The following is a 23,217-nucleotide window of genomic DNA, read 5'->3' as shown; positions in this document are numbered from 1 at the left end:
ACTGCTAATCTGTGTTTCTTTAGGGATTCAAATACGACTCTAAATGAAGCAAACAGCTGTTTCGTGTGCCTAAAAATAACATGACAATGAAAATAAGTGTTATAATAAATATGTCACAATGTTGCAGCTGTGGTGATCTGTCAAAGTCTATTTATTTACTGACACACAAGTAACAGCTCATTGATTCATAGCGTGTGATCCACCACCACGCCTATTAATCAGATTCTATTTAATATACAGAACAAATGCTTTTCATTTTTATTTTTTAATCTGTGTTGTTATGGCATGTTGTTTAATTTTATGTGCCAAGGATGATGTAAGTGTGTTTCATTGTTTTCCAGAACAAATATGCATCCTGTAAAATGTGGCACAAGCTTTGGTTTTATTCACTCAGTCCTGAGTTTCACGTGTAGCCAGTTTTAGCCAAAGGAATGTAACACAAAAGAATGTTGGGACACATGGGTTTGGTATGCGTGTCCCACCAACCCTTTCAAAAACTGCTTAGCAGCCAAATTCAACATTTTTATGTTTGATGTTTTATAATATATAAGGGCTTTATATTGTAACAAAGAATAATTAATAATATGTTGATGTAAATTACATAAGTACATTTTGGACAATTGTATCATTTGTACATTGTCTGAAGGGCTTGTGAGTGGTATTTGCCTATGTAAAACATTTTGGCACACCTCGGGTTGCTAGGGTGTTTTTTGAAGCATTGTTTGCGATGATGTTGCTTTAGGACATTTGAAAATGGTTTTCTATTAGCTCAGAACAAAGCAGCCCATCCCCAACTCTTATTGATGTTTTAGTCTCTAGATTTGACTTTTTTTTTTTACTGTAAGCACACACGTTTCGACCTTAAAGGTCTTCATCATGCATAAACTTCCAATGAAACCTGTTTTTGCCTGATGGAGACCTGTTAGGCTGAAACATAAAAAAGTAAAGACCTCTTAGGTTGATACATCATTTGTGTCAAATCTAGGGACTGAGAGTTGTGGCTGTTCTGTTCTGAGCTGGAATGGAGTGTGCCGATTTTTGTTTCTTAATAGTTAAGTGTTTTGATTGATTGTGCACCTGCCCATAAATTGTACAGATATTGTGCACATATTGTTTGAAGTTGTCTCACTTTTTATAAGTTTGATCATTTTATTCTTGTAAATGACACACCGCATTTCAATATTTATGGCCAAGAGTCTGAAGAGGCCTTAAAACACAAAGGGGTGGTTTCCCGGACAGGGATTATCTTAAGCCAGGACTAAACCTCAGTTGATAAGAAAATATAGTTTTAACTAAAAACATTACCTGTGTGCATTTTGAGGCAAAACAAAGGACATTTATGTATTTTAAGATATGTCAGTACAAGTTGTTTTCAGTTTGGGCAGCTCTACATTAATTATAGTCTAGGACTAGTCTAATCCCTTTCTGGGAAACCGCCCATAGTAACAGCATGAAATTGATCAAGGATTACATTTTTAAAAGCGAGTACAGAAAATTGTAATATGGTAACAAGTTGAAATTATTTGATGTGATATTAGATGTTTAGACAACTAAATAACATTCTAGACTGCTCTGCTTGTCTTAATACTTTGACCTTTTAAATAGATAAATAAATAACAACTATTAGAAAGGGTTAAACTTAACAACAAGGTGGCATTTGTTATTTATCGCATTATCTACCTTGAAATAGCAATAAACAATACTACAGCATTTATTGTAGTTCATATTGATTTTAATGCATTTTTAATGCACGTTAACATATTTTGCACAATGAACTAAAATGAACAAGTGTATTGCTATTAACTTACATAAACTAAGATAATAAATGCTGTAGAAGTATTGTCCATTGTTAATAAATGTAACCTTACTGTAAAATGTAACCAAAAACAACTACACTGTTAAAAGTTTCTGTAGAAATGACAGTATTACTACAATAAAAGAAATTAACTTTAATTTTTGCCAATTTTACTTAATTCTTTCATGTTGGGATTACTTAAAAAAAATCAATTTAACAATGTGAACTTTATTTAATCTAGTTCATTCAACAAAAAAGTGTCTTGTCAGCTTTACTTAAAAAATATTTGTTCAGCCAACATAACATTGTTGCATAAAAGTAACAGATAAATAAAACCAAAACAGACTTGCATCTCATTGGCTGAGGATTTTGCAGTGTATTATGGGTAACTGTTGTTCTGGCAGAATTGTTGTACCCTCTTGCAGAAGTTTAGCATCATTAGATAGGTACGTGAGTAATAAATTACCAAGTATAAGTAAATAATACTTTATAACTTGTTCTGATATATTTTAGGACAAAACAAACAAACAAACTGTTTGAAATGTAACATTGCATTTCAAATATGTTTAATAAACTGTAATAAAAGAGGTCTATATGATGAATTGCACTGAGCAGTTGCACTTGATTTATTGATTCTGTGTTATGGACTTATTAAATACTAATTAAAGGGGGTGGGGTTTATGAAATGGCATTATTCAAATTTTTTGTCATCATTAATACATTTTTTCATGTTCAATTAACTTAATTGTTGACTTTAGTAAGGTTTGTTAAGTTAACTTAAACTTCTTTTGTAAAATAAACTACATTATTGTTTGTTGAAATTACTTAAACAAATTGTGTGGAACCTGTTGACATAATATTTTTAATTAAACTTAACATTACATTTTTTTTTTGAGTGTAGCGGGTGTTTGACAGTAACTTACTGAGATTTAATTTTATGTTATTTACTGGAAACAGTTTGTTCAAAGTTAAATGAACATTAAACATTAACAAATATTTATCTTTACAGAATAAAACTTAAATAACAGCTTCATGCAAAGCATTCATGGGAAACAAATTTCGAAGGATAAAAACAACAGAAAAAGGTTAATGAAGATTTCTGGTTCCCAGAATGCTTTGCGTGAGGCTGTTCGTTTTATTCTGCAAAGACAAAATCTTGTTAATGTTTATTTCACTTTAAACAAACTGTTGCCAGTAAATATTTAAATCTACAGTAAGTTACTGGCAAACAGCTGCTATAACTACAAATTTTATAACACATTTTTTACAACAACACCATCACATTCTAGGCAACAGAGTGAAAAGGTTTACTGACTTGGTAACAAGATATAAAATGATGACGTCCAAATGTATCTTTGTCCTGCAATAAATGGCAAGCACGTGACCACTTACAATGGCCGTTATTGTCCAGCCTCTGGAAGGCTCTTACACATCTTCAATTGTTTTCATTGCATGAGAGCCATAAAACAAGACAGACTTACAAATGGTCAGTTACTCATAAAATATGATATTTTTCATAAAGGCAATCATGAAAAACGTAATAAGTTGACTTTAGTAAGAATGAACAGGAAAAAGGATTAACTCTTTACGTGTATCACATACTGAGCTTGTAATATAAATAACTCGCAGCTGTTTGGCTTTCTAAATATACATCACTGAACACTCATTCAGCACACACATACACGACAATTATTTATAAAGAATGTGCAAATAAGATATATGCCTTAAGCTACCTGTATGTTTATGTCAGCATTTCAGATCTCTCAGATATAAGGTGACTTAGTATAGAGCAGTTAATGCAAATGAGGTAAAGCTATACATTAACCTAAGGCAGTTTTTTAAACATTAGTATTCAACGACGCCTCTTCAAAATTCCACATGTCCCCAAGCAAGAATATTTTCAAGTTTTGACATGAACGCTATGCTGTAAAATAACTTAAAGGCCGTTATGCTTCTGAAAAGTAAAAACTGTTGTTCAACTGATGCGTGAGAACCCTTTTTTTATTGAGGAATATTTCTTTATATTTTTTATATAGACACTATTCCACCAATGAAACAATAAAACATTATTAAAGTTGTAGACTGTAAACTGTCAAAATATGGTAGGTTAGGTAACTTTAAGAGAAAAGATCTACTTAACAACCCAACAAATGAAAGTCCACAGTCAAATGCTACCGCATAAACTATTTTATTTATTTCCATCAAGTCAAGGAATACCGACGTACCCCCAAAGTAATAACATTTTGATCACTCATACTGCTCCCAGATTGCCTGGATGAAGTTGTTCTCATCGGGGTCGGGGTACAGATGACGGATGGGTTTGGAGCATCTCACTCCAGAGGTGCTGGTTTTGTGTGCACATTCGTCACTGTGTGTGTTACAAGTACTGCAGTGACAGCTTACAGCCACCGGGTAGGTGAAGTGTGGATCTGCGTGCGACGGGCAGCCGGGCAGGACGGCCGTTCGGTACTCGACGTCTTCATACGTACAACCCCTCTGGACCAAAAAACGAGGACCCAGCAATTCTTTTACGTTACTGTCCTACAGGAGGAATAGAAGAATGCAGATTTAGTGATCTAGTAAAGGTGCTTTGTGTAGATTTTAGCGGCATCTAGTGGTGCGATTGCGAATTGCAACCAACGGCTCAGTCCACAGCTCACCCCTCCATTTCGAAACGCATAGCTACGGTAGCGTCACCGTACATGTCTACACCTACATGTCACCGTTTGACACAACTTAGTGACAAAACCAATCTTTAGAGCAGTTTGTGCATTTAGGGCTACATGGGGTGCAAAATGGCGACATCCATGTAAGGGGACCCGCAGTGTATGCATAGATATAAACGGTTCATTTTAAAAGTTCATTATGTAAGGTCTTTATACACCACTGAAAATATAGTTATGTATATTATATTACATTTCTGTCCTCCTAAAAGTAACACAGTGCACCTTTAAATCATGTGAACCTGTGCTTAAACAACATTATGGGTTGTCTCAGACACACAAAATAGGAGGTAAAAAGGTTTTGCATTTGGGAACAGATACTCTAATGAAAGTGCTCCACCATAATTTTTAAGTGTATTCAAATAAATGTAAAGATGTTGTTAGTAATTAGGTAGTTTATTAGACTTACCCTTGAAAAGCAGAAGCCCATGCAGATGGTGGTGTTGACAGCCACACAATAATTACACTCCTGTCTCTCAATATAAAGGGTGTACTCGGTGGGAACACACATAGGCATTGCTAGCTTCATCAAAAGTCCCAACATGCCAATCACATACACAGGAGACATTTTAGCTGTCAATATATCAGGATATCTGTGAGAGAGGTGTTGATATAAAGCATTACAGATGTTAAAAATAATAAAATGAGTAGTTGTGCAAAGCCCTACGTTTAAAGAAAGTATATAAATTCAAGTATTTTCTGAATCTTATAGCTGTCTTCTGATGTGCATTATGTTCCATTAATCTTTACGGCTGATAAAATCACAAAATATTACATAGGACACTTACCTTGAGGATCTGAGAAGACTGTCTATGTTTGAACCCGGCTGCTCTTATACAGACACAGAACCTGATCTCCCATTATCTCTCATCTCCATAGTCCAGCATCCATAAACCCATTAACCAAAGTATGATAGACCACTGAATTAATATTCACAATGCAATACTCAATGGACAAATGATCTCTATCAGGAGGATTTTTTTTATTTTTTTAAAGAGCACATATTATACAAAATTTTGTTTGGACATAGACGTGTGTTGGCTGTAGGTAAACACAACCACCATACAATGAATAACATCTTCCCTCTTCTTAATTTAATCCCCATGAAACCAAGGCAGTCTCATTAGACATGTTGTTTTGATTGTCTTGTTAATGTGACATCACACAAACAAAGCCCCGCCCATAGCCATTGACTGACTGGTTCATTTTACCCAGAAACTTTTCTAAATGTGTTTGTTAGCACATTGTAATGCTAATGCAGCTAAAGATACTATTGTCTCAGACTGTATTCAGAGGAATCAGATCTATTTTAAATGAAATCACAGTCTATTGGTAAGGGAGTGAAGAGCTGTCACTCATTTGCATTTAAAGGTACACACATGAAAACAAATGATCTGTGGGCTATTTTGAGATCACAAACACGTTTCCGTAAATTTTCTGGGATCGCTCCTGTAATAAGGACCTGGTAAAATTTACAGAACACATCCTGTGTGAACAAGAGGCAGAAACAATGCCGTAGTGAGGTCGCACGTGTCATTGCAATAAGAAGTTATGGTTCAGCTCTTTGACACGACAAAATATGTTTTTAAACTTGACTGAAGCCGAGATAAGGGATCTATCTGTGCTAGAGATCATTCACTAGCATGACAGAACAACGCATCACATCATAAACTTATGGTCTTGTCATAAACAAAAATGTACATGAGAAACCACAAATATTTAGCAAACTTCAGATGCTGTGGAAAAAACCTACCAAGTGCAGGGCTTTAAATAAGTGTCTTTATGGATCGTTACGGCATGTGATTGAATGCACGCATAGCAGTGGCAGTTCTAGGGAGGGGCCAGCGGGGGCCAGTGCCCCTCTGACAACAAGTTTGGACCCCCTTGTGGCCCCCCTAAATGTGGGATGTGAAATTATTTATAAAAAAATCTTGCGATCGTTGTTTTTTATAGGGATGCACCGATCCGATATTCAGGATCGGTATCGGGGCCGATCCGGCATTTTTTGCTGGATCGGATATCGGACTAACAGGACCGATCCAATTCCGATACTGCGCGTTACCCATGGTTGTCACTGACAAGCGATTAAAACGTCAAAGCATAAACGTTTTTATGCACTATAATCAAAGTCTCTTACACTCAATAGCTTCATGTGAAGGAACAAACGCACATTTAAAAATATTCATGTTCACAGAAACACTGTAACTTACTTGCAAACTGAGCTAATCCACTGATGAGAAGCGGACGGATGAAAATGCGTCATTCAACACAGGCACACACACAATAACACACACAATAACTGTAACGTTAGGCTGTTTTAAAGATCTGATTTTATAAAGTCTCAGTAAGTTGTTGGATGGATGCAATTCAGTATGTGCTGAGCACACGATGCATCAAATCTCTTTGTGTTTTAATAGTTATGAACTTAGCTTTCCATTGCGGAGCGAGGATTCCCATGCGAGTGTGAGGACGCTTCTAGAGCATCAATGCTGCACAGTATTGCGCAGAATGCGCACTTAATATGATTTAGGCGCATCAATTCTGCACACGAAATGTGCATAAAAGGTCAGGTTAAGTGCATAATTCCCAAAATACCCATCTGCACACTAAAGCTTTTATACCGTGACATTCTTGCACAATTAAGGAATATATATTTAGCATACTTATTTGGTCAAACGTGCCTATTTTATTTTCTCCTAAACACTGCCATGGTTAATAATTATTAATGTTCTTGTAACTTGTAAATCATTTTAAATTATTGTTTTTTAATTTAAAGTATAATTATATATAATATAATTATATTATGCTAGATTTAGACATTTATATAGTGTGTGTGTGTGTGTGTGTGTGTGTAATTTAAATTGCTCAAGAAAAATACAGTAGTATCGGATCGGCAGGTATCGGAATCGGCCGATACTCAGAATTCGGGTATCGGAATCGGATCGGAGATGGAAAAAGTGGTATCGGTGTATCCCTAGTTTTTTACATCCGTTATTAGACAGTGTCAACGCGGAACAGAAAACAATGCAGAACAGAAAACAACGCGGAATATTTTGTAGAGGGACTCCGTAAAGCAGAACACAGCAGTATCATAGAACATGCGTTTTCGGTTTTTAGTACTCAGAAGTTGGTGGAGGTTTTAGCGCGAATATTATAGTTGAAGACTCTAAGCAAAGGAGGAATATAGAGGGGAGTAAAGTTGTTAATATGTTGTATTTGTATTAAATGCATTACGTTTGATCACCTTTTGCGTGTTTTGCAAGATGACTTTTTTTGTGGGCGGAGCCCAACTGGTGGAAGAAAGTGACAGCTCTGCAGTAGCGGTGTGAAGTGTTTTAGAATTAAATTGTGATATTTATGGATCTGGTGTTCTGTCAAAGTCTGTTTCCCTATGTTTCCCTTTAGTGTAATGTTTCTTATAGCGTTTTCATCACGTTACATGTATTACGTTACGTTTTTTTAGATAAATTAAAAGTTTAAATGGCTTGGCTACTGATATGGATGTAATGTATACAATACTGAATGATGTAATGCAAAAAATAAAGTTGAAATCCAAAAACATTGTTAAATGATTATAAACATGGTATTTTGCCTGTTGATGTCTTTAGTGCAGTGCAGAAAATTATATGACAAGGTCTAAATGTAACTGGCCCCAGATTGACCCCCCCTCCCCCAGTTAAAATAGTCTAGAACCGCCACTGACGCATAGATTCCGGAAAATTATTGTCAGTGTGAATTAACCGAAAATAAAACGATCCCAAACAAATCCCTTTGTGAAATTGGCTATGTAAAAATGGGCATAATATGTGCCCTTTAAGTATAGGGCTCTATGATTCTGCAATCTGAATCATGGAATCCAAGCATGAATTTACTGTACAATGCAGAATGTCACAGAATTCAGCATATTTTGCTTCCAGTCATTTTTATATATATTACCTGTATATATATATATATATATATATATATATATATATATATATATATATATATATATATATATATATATATATATATATATATATATATATATATATTAGGGCTGTCAAAAGATTAATCGCGATTAATCGCATCCAAAATAAAAGTTTGTGTTAACATAACAAATGTGTGTGTACGGTGTATAAGTATTATTCATATATAAAAACACACCCAATTATGTATATATTTAAGAAAAATTGATTATATTTATATATAAAATATTTATATTCATATATAATATAAATTATATAAATGTATATACAGTATTTAAATGCAAATATTTCTTAAATATATACCTGAATGTGTCGGTATTTATATATACATAATATTTAGACACAGTACACACACATATGTTATGTAAACACAAACTTTTATTTTGGATGCGATTAATCGCGATTAATCTTTTGACAGCCCTAATATATATATATATATATATATATATATATATATATATATATATATATATATATATATATATATATATATACAGGTAAAATAAATATTGAAACATCACCATTTTTAACAAAAATATTTCTAAAGGTGCTACCATTTTCACCAGATGTTGGTAACAACCCATTTACACATGCAAAGAATGTCCATAAATGAAGTTGATGATGAATGTCGATAAATGATGTGTAATCATGTAATTGTAAAATCTGAGAAAATAATGAGGAAATAAACTATTTGAGCTTAGAAAGAATTTATGATTTTACTATCCTATGGGTGGACGTCTTCAGTTTTATAATGTCTGAATCTGGATCAGTGTTGACACTGTCTGACATTATTATCTAAGTGCTTTGAAAAGATAACTAATGTCACTTTTTGCTCAATACACGGCACGCTTTTTAATGGATTGAAAGACTAGGCTGCTTGCCAAAAAAAGCTATCATATAGGGTACTTATGTTGCACATGTACATAAAACACGCAGGATGTACAATAAGATAACATGGCAACAAATGAGCCCGCTTACTAAATAACATCTAATCTGAACTTTAATAAAGATACAAGCACAATTTATCATGATCTCATAGAATAAACTCAGACACATTTGGATCCTTATCACGCGTGCAAAGTTCACGGGGTGGAAAATGGAAAAGTAAATGAATGCACAAACACTTTTACATGCAATTTATTTCCAGTTAAATCATATGTAACTTGAATAGTAAAAACACGCTATTAAAAATTGTTTTGCAGTTTACAGCATCAATACGACAAGATGTTTTGACAATGTCACAGATTAACTTTCTCAACCATCAACTCATCCTCTGTAATTGCACAAAAACACATTTTAAGGGCACAAAGATGTATTTTTTTAAACTATAAGAGTGACCGTAGCAACACACCTGTGCTATCGCTTACTGTTATCGATTTCACTTTTCATCTTTTGTATGCTCATATTCTCGAGCGCTATAGAAACACGCTTGCATACGCTGTTAATAATTGCTTCGTCTTATCACCTTCAATGTCTCTGTCAAGCTGTAACTGATTTGAAAACTGCTCACTGTTTCTGATTTACCCGAAACCATTTGTACGTACTGACAAATCCCTTTAAAGTTTAAAGAAATGTCTTATTGCAGGTAAACTTCAAAACAGTACCAGGAACTGAAGGGTTTGACATGACCTGTTCTGGGCACATTACATTAATCACTTGGGAAACCTTTTGCACACCGTGTAACGGTATTAAATAAATCGGCCTCTCTTATCATTTTATCAATGGGGGTATATCTGCTTACCGCTTTTATGACTAAGCAGTCATGGGTAAGTCCAACCTATCCAAGCAATAGTCTTGGAATTCATTAAGCAATCGCCTAAACGCTTTCTGCACGACTACACTCACTTAATGAGTTGGAATATATAAAAAAAAGGTTACTTCCTTTTACAATGTAACTTGTGTGTCTTCTGGCCTTGAGGGATCATTAACTCAAGTTTTTTGTGGTCAGTCCAAGATTGCGGAACAACTCGAATCCTTATCAGTTATTGGCACGCCGCGGAGCTACTTGGTCCAGTGGAGGGATTTTCAGTAAAAGCATCACAAAGACTAAACCACAAGTGATAAAAGCGGTAACTAGGTTTCAGTAACTCTACTCTCGAAATCATGGCTGGCACTGGAGGTCCGGTCGCGACGTTCTCCGTCTGGGACTACGTGGTCTTTGCCGGGTTGATTTTGTTTGCGGCTGGTATTGGTTTGTTCCAAGCCATCCGTGGACGCAAGGACACCAGCAGTAGCGAGTTTCTGTTGGGCGGCCGACAGATGACAGCGGTACCTGTGGCTTTATCTCTCACGGCTAGTTTTATGTCAGGGATCACTGTTATTGGTACGCCTGCAGAGGCATATTTGTTCGGGACACCGTTCTGGCTCTTTGTATTCTCTTATTCGATTATGTCCACTATCAGTGCTGAAATCTTTGTGCCGTTGTTTTATCGCCTGAACATCACCAGCACCTATGAGGTAAGTGGGTGACATAAGGTCTGGAAATGGGTGCACACAGGGAACACCCCAAAATTCTGTATAGGGTCTACTTTGAATTATATTATTTGGTTTCTATTTGTAGCAGATTGAAATAAACTAAGGACACAAGAGTGTGTGATATGAAACGAGATTAGTGCGATTGCTTCATTGTGAGGATTGCTTAATTTTCCCTGACATTGTATTTAATAGTATTGTAGGTGTGTTATCCAAAGTGCATACGTTATTTTAGGTCACTCTCATAGAATCATAAAATTAAAAATGTAAAATATTATATTTTATAAATATCACGTGAATGTTATTTTAAAAAACAGCAAATCTGAAAGGCTGCTGATGTTTGAAATTGTGACCTCGTCGGTCTCATAATCTAATGATGAGATTGAGCATCAAAGTTTGATTTCAATCAATATTAAAGATATCAAGGTTATATTTTCACATAATGTCCTTTATATTATGTAGAAACACAGTTATTATATGAAAATATCAGCACACAAAATGTGTTTAGCCTTATAAGAGCAAAAATCCAATTGTAATTGTCCATCATTCTGTTGGTGTTATATGTAATCGTGTCATTATGCAAATTAAGTTAATTGGTTATTTAGTTCAGCAATGAGTAATTCAATTTTTACTTTTTTTTGTAGTACTTGGAAATGCGTTACAACAAGCTCATCCAAGTCATCGGAACAAGCATGTACATTGCTCAAACTGTAAGTTTACTTTAACCTACATGACTTTTTACCTAACCGAACACACATTAAAGGCGTGATTGCATCAGTCTGCATCTATCGGGCAAAACATTTTCCATTGTGTTTTTTCATGTCGTAAAGAGTTGAATATAAAGCATAACAGATTTTTGTCTAATCATCTAATGGTTGATATGATCTCTCACAAGGCTTTATACACAGGCATGGTCATTTATGCACCTGCACTCGCCCTTAATCAAAGTAAGTACAGAACTGCTTTACATTTATACATAAATAATAATAATTTACAATATGCTGTCTGTGTCCATCAGAAAGAGTAGAGATGTCTCCTTCATACACACATATGTGACCCTGGACCACAAAACCAGTCATAAGTCACATGGATATATTTGTAGCAATAGTCAAAATTATTAATATTTCTGCAAAAATCATTAGGATATTAAGTAAAGATCAATGAAGATACTGTGTAAATTTCCTACATTAGTTATTTGTGTTGCTAAGGACTTCATTTGGACTTTTTGAAATGTGAATTTCTCAATATTTTTATTTTTTGCACAATCAGATTCCAGATTTTTAAATAGACTAGTTAAATTTCAACCAAATATTGTCCTATACTAACAAACCATACATCAATGGAAAGCTTATTATTTAACTTTCGATGATGTATAAATCTAAAATCTTTAAAAAAAGACTCATGACTGGTGTTGTGGTCCATGGTTACATATATTAATCATTGTATCAAATAAAAGCTTAAAGTATATCTGTAAAAGAATGATAAATCAGTTAGGCAAACCTTTTGTTCCTTTATAATTATTTTAGTTCTAAAAACAAAAACATAATCTTAATGAGCTGAAATGATAAATTATAAAAGCTCTACATGTTTTTGATTTGCTGCAATTTTAAAGCGTTACAAAATTTACATATTTTTAATAAAAATGACTACTGCTGTTATAACAAAAGTACTACAAAGAACTGAATTTGTCACAAAAGTATTTTAGAGAACAGATAAATCTGGTAATACACTTTAAGTTCATGCAAATGCCAGCAAACATGCTAAAGGCAAGTATGCATTAGCAGCGCAAAAGCTCCAAATGTCTTATCCCAGAAAACAAAAATACGAATAAAATATACAGCACTTAATACATTTATTATTTAGACTGTCTATTTGTCTCAATGATTATCCAGCATCCTGAAAAGCTTTAATGCCGACTCTTTCCTATTCAGAGAGTTCTCGACATTACACAATCTTGAACAAAAGTGATGAATGTCAAAGCCTTTTATACCCAAATTTGAGTTGGCACATTCAACTTCTCTCAGAAGTCAAAAATAAAAATGCGTAACACTCAATAACAACAATAATTATATTTTTTAGCATTAGAAATACTAAATAAGTATTGACTAGCTTACACATATTGCTAAACCATTACATCATAAACATAAAACATGATTTTGGTAATCACCAGTACTGTAAGTGTGGCACAAACCTGAAATTGGGTGGTGGTCAACTCTAATACATTTGTTAAGCATTGTATATATACTTTAAGTCACTTGGAAAAAAGCATATGCCAAATGCATAAATATACCTAATGTAAAAGATTGACCAGTGACATAATCTTAATTTCACGGCTCGTTGGAATGCTTAATTCTGATTGGCCAGTCGCAACAAGGTAAGAGATAATGTATAGGCAGCAGGTTGTTATCGCAGAAATAAGCGATAACCACCTGTTGCCTGTACATTATCCCACCTATTAGACGGCTATTAGGGAACCTTAAATATTGATTTGAAATATTTTATGAGCTCATTTTTAATGAACCCGTTTATTTTCGCTTTTAAGATAAGACATTCAAATGTCCTGAACACGCGATTTGGGTTAATAATTTGTAAATATGTCATATATATTATTAAAAGACTTTTAAATTTCGTTTTGTGTAATAAATTAAACAGGATCCAGGTTACCATGTGTTGTTAGTTTTGAGTGGTTGTTATCTGGAAATATCCTATTTTAAAACTCATAAAATCATTAGTCATAAATGAATAATAAGCTTGTGTGTTGCAGTCACTGGTTTAGATCTGTGGGGAGTGTTAGTGGCGACGGGGGTTGTTTGCATCATCTACTGCACCCTGGTGAGTAACGCCATTCCTCTTAATTGCAATTTCACATATAGATGATTTTATAAAGTAATTTACAAATATTTATCAATTTTTTAACTCAACATGTTGATATTAACAGGGAGGACTAAAGGCCGTAATATGGACAGATGTGTTCCAGATGGTCATTATGTTGGCTGGGTTTGTGGCTGTCATTGCTCGTGGTGCGGTTCTACAGGGTGGACTTGGGAAAATCTGGAATGATAGTTACCACGGTGGACGTTTGGAGACATTCAGGTATATTTTAAGTAGAAATCTGCTCTTGAAAACCAGATCTCATAAATACATTTTAAAAGAATAGTTTATTAATACCTCAGAGGTACAAATTGGTACCAAATATTCATATCTGTACTTAAATGATACATATTACAGGGTTCCCACACCTTAGTTAACTTCAAATTCAAGGACCTTTCAAGGACTTTCAAGGTCCAATACCCTCAAATTCAAGGACACATTTCAAGTGAGAGCAAGGTTACATCGTGTTACCTTTAAAGATACATACAGTTCCCTTTCGAGGGAACTCGCGCTGCGTCACTGCGGTGACACTTTGGGGACGCCTCCAGGGGTAAGTGCGTCTGAATGTGTATATCAAATTCAACCAATGGTGAAGCTTAACGACAAAGACAGGGTGACGCGAGAGCCAGGAAGTGTATCGCTATCTAAAATATTGCTAGAGACGACGTTACAGGGATACAGGAAGTATGGCAAGAGAAACGCAGCGTCTCATTCCCTTTTCAGGGAACAACAGTTATAAACGTAACCAGAGACGTTTTTATGTGTCAAACACAACTAAGCATTTTGGTATGAACAGGGTTCCCACACCTTAGTTAACTTCAAATTCAAGGACCTTTCAAGGACTTTCAAGGTCAAATACCCTCAAATTCAAGGACACATTTCAAGTGAGAGCAAGGTTACATCGTGCTACCTTTAAAGATACATACAGTTTCCTTTCGAGGGAACTCGCGCTGCGTCACTGTGGTGACACTTTGGGGACGCCGCCAGGGGTAAGTGCGTCTGAATGTGTATATCAAATTCAACCAATGGTGAAGCTTAACGACAAAGACAGGGTGACGCGAGAGCCAGGAAGTGTATCGCTATCTAAAATATTGCTAGAGACGACGTTACAGGGATGCAGGAAGTATGCCAAGAGAGACGCAGCGTCTCGTTCCCTTTTCAGGGAACAACAGTTATATACGTAACCAGAGACGTTTTAGGGTTCCCACACCTTAGTTAACTTCAAATTCACGGACGCTTCAAGGACTTTCCAGGTCCAATACCCTCAAATTCAAGGACTACATGTGGGGACACATTTCAAGTGAGAGCAAGGTTACATCGTGTTACCTTTTAAGATACACTGTTACAGTTCCCTTTCGAGGGAACTCGCGCTGCGTCACTACGGTGATACTTTGGGGACGCCTCAAGGGGTAAGTGCATCTGAATGTGTCAAATTCACATTCAAATAATGGTGAGGCTTAACGACAAAGACAGGGTGACGCGGGAGCCAGGAAGTATATCGCTAACTGAAATACTGTCAAAGACAGCTTTACAGGGACGCAGGAAGTATGGTAAGGGAAACGCAGCGTCTCGTTCCCTTCTCAGGGAACAACAGTTACATACGTAACCCGAGACGTTTTCATGTGTCAAACACAACTAACTATGCAAAAAAGCATTTTGGTATGAATCAACATTCGCATACAGAAGATATAAGCATTAAAAGTGAACAGTTTAGCATGTGTGCTTAAAAAGTCTAGAATTTTTATGATATTATCCTACACTACACAGGGCATAATATGATTTTTTTCAGAAAACATCTTGCATAAAATAGATTTAAGCACTTCCAATGACCTGTATCTATGTATGTATATTTTCAAAAACTTCCCAAGGCCTTGATTTTTTCCCCCCAATTTCACAAACTTTCAAGGATTTCAAGGACCTATGGGAACCCTGATATTAGGACATTTTTAAAGGGTACTGCCCCAGTGACAGCTGGGGATCATTTCTTTTTTGATAGTTTAGCATTGCATTAGCAACGCAAAGGATCATGAGTTTGATCTTAGAGAACAGACATCCTCATAAAATGTTTTAAATCACTGTAAGTCACTTTGAATAAAAGGGCATGCCAAATGCATAAAATGTAGTTATTTATGTGCCAGAACCTACAATCTATTTACAGATGAAAGTAAAATGTAATGCTGGTGTCTTATCTCTCTTTACTATTAAACAACCAGATGCGCTTCCTTATGTTCATACTGTAAACATGTTTTATCACCTTTGTATTGTAAGACGCTATCATTCATATCTGGTTTGAGTTTATACAACACAAAAGTAGAGCATTGTGTTAATCATGAATTTGATTCCCAAAGGAATGAATTTGGATAACAGCGTCTGTCAAATGCATCATATCAAACTTACATCTCAAATGTTCTTGCAGTTTTGATCCTGATCCTTTGCGGCGTCACTCATTTTGGACAATTGTTGTCGGCGGCAGTCTGATGTGGACATCAATGTACGCCATCAACCAGTCACAAGTGCAGCGCTACATCTCCTGTCGGACAATAACTCATGCCAAACTGTGAGTACACGCTCAATACAGTATAAGATATTCAGTATACAAACTTTAAGTCGTGTCAATATCTCTCACAAACAGATCTCTGTATGTGAACATGGTGGGGTTATGGGTCACGGTGAGTTTGGCCATGCTTTCTGGTCTCACAATGTACTCCATCTATAAGGACTGCGATCCATTCACTAATAAAGACGTGGGAGCCACGGATCAGGTGATACACGCTTACCATGTTAATCTGTCTTCCAATGAAATATAGAACTAACCATTTGACACATTTAACAGCTACTACCTTATCTGGTGATGGACATACTCGCAGATTTCCCAGGATTGCCTGGTTTGTTTGTGGCTGCGGCGTACAGCGGGACCTTGAGGTACAACAAAACATTTTTAATACGTTAATGTCCTTGATCATATTCAGCCACTTTTATACTTACAGTAAATAATTTCACTTACTGTAAACAAAGGCATGAAGTATCAAACCAATGTAACTTTTGATTAGGTCAGACACACATCAGTTATCATCAGATTTCACTTGTGTTTGGTTTCAACAGCACAGTGTCATCCAGTATCAACGCTCTGGTGGCAGTCACGACCGAGGACTTTTTGAAACCTTTATTGCCCCAGTTGACAGAGAGACAGCTGTCCTGGATCAACATGGGCATGAGTGAGTTTTTGTGTAACAACTATATGCACAGATAGCTTCTTTTTGTGTTTTTGAAGCTTTGATTGTGTTTACAGTGCGCAATATAACATGTGTTCATGTTTCACGTGTAAAAAAATGTGGTATTTTTCACACAATTTACTTAACTTTATAGCGCTGTTTTCATTGTCCTCAAAACGGGCTGATATCTTCCTTGTTCTATGAAGTCCCTCCTTCAGAAATACATAACGAGTTCTGAGTGTGTAGTTTGTTTAGTGTGTTGTGATTCGATAGCAGCTTAGCTAGCCGTTAGCTTAGCTAGCAACTGACGTATTCCTGTGGGCGGAGTTTAGTCAAAAACTGTTTTATTGACGTCATTAAAGCAGGAAGTAAAGGGCTGTAGTCCACACCAGCCTGTAGGTTCGCTGAATGCTTTGAAACGCGACTTCTGTTAAAGAAAATGTATCGGCAGTTAACTTTGAGCTTCATTATTTTACAAGTATTATTAATGCTATTATATCAACACTAACTTGGGTTTAAAAAATGGGATCAGAACGAATGTGACCTTTAAATCAGCATAACTTGCAAATTGTAGGTGGAGCTTGGTTGATGTTTATCTTGATGTGTCATCCCTAGGTGTTTTCTATGGCGCTGTATGCATTGGTATGGCAGGTGTGGCCTCCTTAATGGGCAATATACTGCAGGTAAACTATTTTAATACTATAACAATGTCTAAAGGTCTAACTACAGCAAAACATAAGTGCAATTATGCCTAAATATAATTAAACATAAAAATGAGTAGTTTACACAAATCCTCTCATTTGAAAAAAGTGCACTAAAATACTTTACTTAGTAAATGTATTTTCACACAATAATTATGTACTTAATATACAAAATGTTTTTATGCAGTGGCGGCTCGTGACTGCTCATCCGAGGGGCGCTAATTCAAAAAAAGTGTTCGGAGTGTCGTGTGTGTGGTTCCTTTTTTGTGTTCTGCGCTTTGAGAGATCCTGTGTGCATCACGTGTCCTGTCAAAACAAGTGCCTGCTGCACACGCGTCAAAACTGTTTATGATAAAAGAGACGCTCAATTTCACAAAATAAACGCAAGACACTCCCTTAACAGTAAACTTTGATTATGCATGAGATTATGTGAGTATCTGGCAAACGCGAGCGTCTATTTTATCATAAACCCTTTTGACGCATCTCTGCAGCAGGCACTTATTTTGACAAGACACGTGATGCAGAGAGGATCTCTCACACATTTTGAAAAAAGGAACTACACATGACGGGCTACATACATGTTGTGATGTACGTCGGCCACCAATGTTTTTATGTATTTTTCATACATTTTAATTATGGACACCTTACGAGACACTCAAGGACACCGTACAATAAAACAACAGCTATAATCAATAAAACTATAAATCCAGCCAATAAAAGCAATCACATAAAAGCCTGCCTAAAAATATAAGTCTTTAAGGACAAGACGACTTTCACTTCCTCGCTTAAAGTGTGAGTCGTAATTATAAAAAAGGTCAGACAAATGACCATAAAGGGATAGTTCACCCAAAAATAAAAATTCCATCATTATTTTCTTACTCTCATGTTGTTACAAACCTTTATGAATTCATTTTTTCAAACCGATCATGAACCCCATTCGCTTTTATAGTAGTTAGAAATAAACATGGAAGTAAATGGGGCTCATGAACGGTTTGGTTACAAATAGGGATGCACCGATATGGAAATTTTGGCCGATACCGATAACTCTTTATATTTGGGGGCCGATAACCGATATATATATATATATATATATATATATATATATATATATATATATATATATATATATATATATATATATATATATATATATATATATATATATAGGGCGATAAATATTCATATTATTTTCACAATGAAAAACTCCCAGGGCGCGGACATCTTGTCTTTGCGCTAGACTTGCATACTCATCTTCATGCTATGTCACAGAAAGCACCAATCAATACTCCACATGGCCAGCAATGAGCAAGGGAAGTGGTTCAACAAACCAAAATAATCCATAATTTATCGGCTTTCATTAATCGGCCTAATTTTGCTATCAGACCGATAACCGATAATTTTAAAAATAAGCAGTTATCAGCCGATAACGATATGTCGGCCGATATCTCGTGCATCCCTAGTTACAAACATTTCTAAAAATATCTTCCTTCGTGTCCATCAAAACAAATACATTTATACAGGTTTGTAACAACAGGGTGAGTAAATGATGACAGAATTTTCATTTTTGTATCTTTAAGAATATAATGCTATTTAATATACTTTTATCAAGTGCATCGAAGCACAACCAAAGTAGTATACTTTTTATTAGTAAATCTGTAGTGTATAACTCTTACACTTTTATAAAAAAAAAAAAAAAACAATTTACTACAAATGTAATTGCTGTATTTAAGTATTTTTTTAGTACATTCGAGGCCTGCTACAAGGATGCTTTATATTCGTGTGGATAGCACCATCTGCTGGTCATATTCTGACAATTTTTTGCACTTTCGTTACAGGCAGCCCTGTCTATATTTGGTATGATCAGTGGCCCCCTCTTGGGTCTATATCTGCTTGGCATGTTCTTCCGCTGTGCGAATTCCACAGTAAGAACTTCATCTCTTTATTCATACAAGTATTAAAATGCATCAAGCAACTTTCCCCACTGTATAATCTACCAAAAATGCATACAGAGTAACAATCTATTTTTACAGGGAGGTTTCGTTGGTTTGATTTCTGGCTTGGTTATGACTTTATGGGTGGGAATCGGAGCTCAGCTGTACCCTCCATTACAAGAGAAGACCCTCCGCCTTCCTCTGAGTGTGGAAGGCTGTGTTGTGAATCAGACCACCACCGTTACACCGTTACCTACAGTCCTACAAAACACAACCCAAGCGTAAGTGATCGCACATTTATCTCTTACATCTGTCTGTTTTTAGCGTATGGGCACATATATTCACTTCTCATACTCATATGAGGTGGCGCGCTCTTAAAGCCGAGCTACAGGAAGCAAGATGCTGATATGAAACCTCTAACTTTCACATCCTTCAGGCCAAGACCAGATTTGGCAGATAACTGGTATTCTCTGTCCTACCTGTACTTCTGCCCAGTAGGCATACTGGTGACTATGATCGTAGGACTTACAGTTAGTGCAATCACAGGTAAATATGACTTACTTAAAACTATTTTCAGTGAGGGAGGTATTAAGATGGAAACTAAACTGAGATTTTTTTCTTTAGGTGGCTGTAAACAGAAGAAAATTCGACCTGAGTTGTTTATCAGCAAGTCTGATCTTATTTGCTTTAGATGCTTTGGTGAAGACACAGAGGTTAGATTTTTCATTGCTAGTGTGATGAACACTATATTTTATATAAAATACAATATATATTACTACAATGGCTGTTTTATGCATAGATTTAAATGCATAGTTCACACACAAAAAATTCTGTCTCACCTTAACACATTTCTTAGTTCTGCTGAACACAAAGGAATATATTTAAAAATTTAGCTGGAGCATCACTGACTTCCATAGTAGAAAAAAAATACTATGGAAGTCAAAGGTGCTCAAAAACAGTTTGGTTACAGAAATTGTTCAAAATACTTCAGGGCGAGTAAATGATAACAGAATTTTCATTTTTGGGTGAACTATCATTTTAAGTATCTTTTCTGCATTGCAAAAAATTGCTTTATAGTATTTATGTCATGTTTTCAGTACAAATATCTAAAAATTCTTAAAGGGAATGTATCATGAAAATCCACTTTTCCATATTTAAGTTATATAATTGGGCACCCAGTGCTTCTATCAACCTAATAAATCCAGTAACTTAGTTTTAATAAACCATTCGCGGCATGTGAAAAAATAGGTAATTGAAACTTGGCTCCCCTTGTGATGTCAGAAGGGTTCTCATTATAATAATACCGTAATCTGCATTATCCAACCACGGCACTGCCATTTAGTGTAGATATCAGCTCATTTTCATTTAAAAGGACATACCCCAAAATGGCACATTTTAACATGCTATAATAATTTATCTATATGGTATTTTGAGCTAATGCAAAAAATGACATTCTTACTTAGTATTTTTTTCTTGTTTTCAGTAAAAACATCTAAAAATTCCCAAATTAAGATGTATTTTCTTGATGAGAAAAATTACCTAGGAAAATACGTATAGTTTTTAGACAAAAAATATAAAATTTATGTGAATTTGTTCATAAAACAAGCCAAAAAATCTGCCAATGGAATAATTTTTTTTCCTTGAATTAAGTTTTTATGAAAAAAGTAAACTTATTTCAAGAATTTTTTTCTTATTTCATTGTCAGATTTTTTTGCTTGTTTTAAGCACTAATTTACTTAGGGGCGGTTTCCCAGACAGGGCCTAAGCCTAGTCCCAGACTAACTTAAATGTTAGTGTTGTCTTGACCGAAAACAATTTGCTCTGTCATACCTTAAAATATATCAGTGCGAGTGTTGTGTCTGAAGATGCACACCAGTAATGTTTGTTTATAAATTATGCTTTTAAAAATGACTTAAATATCCTAATTTAACTAAGGCCTAGTCCTGTCTTAAGCTAATCCGGGATACCACCCCTTGAAGTTTATATTTTTTGTATAAAAACTAGACTTATTTTCCATTTTGCTCACCAAGAAAATACATCTTAATTTAAGAATTTTTAGATATTTTTTACTGAAAACAAGACAAAAATACTAAGTAAGAAAGTCATTTTTTGCAGTGTAGAACTTCACATACGTACTCTGAGGACATCAAATATTAATTTTACATCTTAAAAGTCTTGTGAAATGTCCCCTTTAAGATGATTTTTATTGAGGAGCAAAATGACCTAAGACAATAAGTCTCGTTATTTAGACAAAAAATATAAACTTTAAGAGAATTTCCGCTTAAAACAAGCAAAAAAAAATAAAAAAAAAATCTATAAGGTAAAAAATAAGGTATTTTTGTCTTGTTTTCAGTAAAAATATCTAATAATTCTTAAATTAAGATGCTCTTTCTTGATGAGCAAAATGACCCAAGAAAATAAGTCTAGTTTTTAGACCAAAAATATCAAATTTAAGTGGTTTTGTACATAAAACAAGCCAAAAAATCTGCCAATGGGGCAAGCCAATTTTTCTTGAATTTAGTGTTTAAGTAAAATGTTCAAGATTTTTTGCTTACCCCACTGGCAGATTTTTTTGCTTGTTTTATGCACAAAATCACTTAAATTTGATATTGTTGGTCTAAAAATTCTTTGGTCTTCTTGGGTCGTTTTGCTCATCAAGAAAAAGCATCTTCATTTGGGAATTTTTGGATGTTTTTACTGAAAACAAGACAAAAATACTAAGAATTTTTTTCTTGAAAATAACTTTTTTGCAGTGTGAGATGTTTTTAACACTTAAGTCAGATTATTATTATGGCAGATTATTTGCTTATTTTAAGCACAAATTCACATAAATTGTATATTTTTTTGTCTAAAACTAACTAGTAATTTTGCTCATTTAAGAATTTGTTGATATTTGTTCTGAAAACAAGACAAAAATACTAATAAAAAAACCTTATTTTTTGCAGGTGCTAAATTGTCATTTACATTTACATGATTGTTTTTCAGTAAAACTGATCTGCATTGCATTTTGTGTTTTAGATATCCAAGCCAGACCTTATTGAAAAAGAGTCTAACTACATGCAGGGACTGGACAGTCCAGTTTTCTGTGACAATGAAATTGCACTGAAAGAGAAAGACACGGAGAAGATCACGCGGATGTGACGAACCTCATTTGTGATGATGTTGTAAATAATAAATAACTGTATTTTTTATACGTTTAAATGAACGGACTAATATAATGAAAACCTTTCAGAAAGTTGTATGCGTGCTTCTCAGGTACATTTTACTGTATGAAATGTTCTTAAGCCGTAACAAAATGATTTACATAATTACAATGGTCATTAAAAAAAATAAACAGCAATGTTGAGTAATAAATGTTTGTATATTAAATTTTGTATTAAATTAAATAAAATTTGACATATTATTATGATAAAGTGTCAAACTCACTGGGTAATCAAAACAACACAGCATGCAGAGAGAGAGAGAGAGAGAAAGAGAGAGAGAGTGAGAGAGAGTACGTAAGGGAAGGAAAGATACTGTAAAACACACAAGACTAAAGGGTTAA

At 34.8% G+C, this 23,217-nt stretch overlaps 2 protein-coding genes across 3 annotated transcripts; one reads left to right on the top strand and one right to left on the bottom strand.

Moving 5' to 3' along the window:
• Positions 1 to 1,664: 1,664 nt before the first annotated feature.
• Positions 1,665 to 16,367, bottom strand: tshba (thyroid stimulating hormone subunit beta a). Of its 2 annotated transcripts, none has more exons than XM_055213747.2 (3): positions 16,227 to 16,367; positions 4,928 to 5,111; positions 1,665 to 4,336 (listed from the first exon to the last, which is right to left on the bottom strand). In XM_055213747.2, exons 2-3 carry the CDS (start codon positions 5,084 to 5,086, stop codon positions 4,043 to 4,045), a joined length of 453 nt encoding a protein of 150 aa, XP_055069722.2. In that variant the 5' UTR covers positions 5,087 to 5,111; positions 16,227 to 16,367; the 3' UTR covers positions 1,665 to 4,042. The 2 variants fall into 2 exon arrangements, with proteins under 2 accessions (XP_055069722.2, XP_055069721.2); XM_055213746.2 differs by lacking the exon at positions 16,227 to 16,367 and adding an exon at positions 5,307 to 8,002.
• On the top strand, positions 10,333 to 23,076 carry slc5a8l (solute carrier family 5 member 8, like). Its single transcript, XM_055213744.2, has 15 exons — positions 10,333 to 10,943; positions 11,603 to 11,668; positions 11,854 to 11,905; positions 13,723 to 13,790; positions 13,897 to 14,051; positions 16,246 to 16,386; positions 16,462 to 16,591; positions 16,663 to 16,751; positions 16,932 to 17,044; positions 17,657 to 17,724; positions 19,578 to 19,664; positions 19,773 to 19,954; positions 20,110 to 20,219; positions 20,298 to 20,386; positions 22,692 to 23,076. Exons 1-15 carry the CDS (start codon positions 10,590 to 10,592, stop codon positions 22,812 to 22,814), a joined length of 1,827 nt encoding a protein of 608 aa, XP_055069719.2. The 5' UTR covers positions 10,333 to 10,589; the 3' UTR covers positions 22,815 to 23,076.
• The last annotated feature ends 141 nt before the right edge of the window (positions 23,077 to 23,217 follow it).

This window comes from Misgurnus anguillicaudatus, chromosome 8 (genome assembly GCF_027580225.2).
Source record: "Misgurnus anguillicaudatus chromosome 8, ASM2758022v2, whole genome shotgun sequence".
NCBI lineage: Eukaryota > Metazoa > Chordata > Actinopteri > Cypriniformes > Cobitidae > Misgurnus > Misgurnus anguillicaudatus.
The sequence above is the reverse complement of the archived record's forward strand: the minus strand, read 5'-3'. Positions and strand labels throughout refer to the sequence as shown.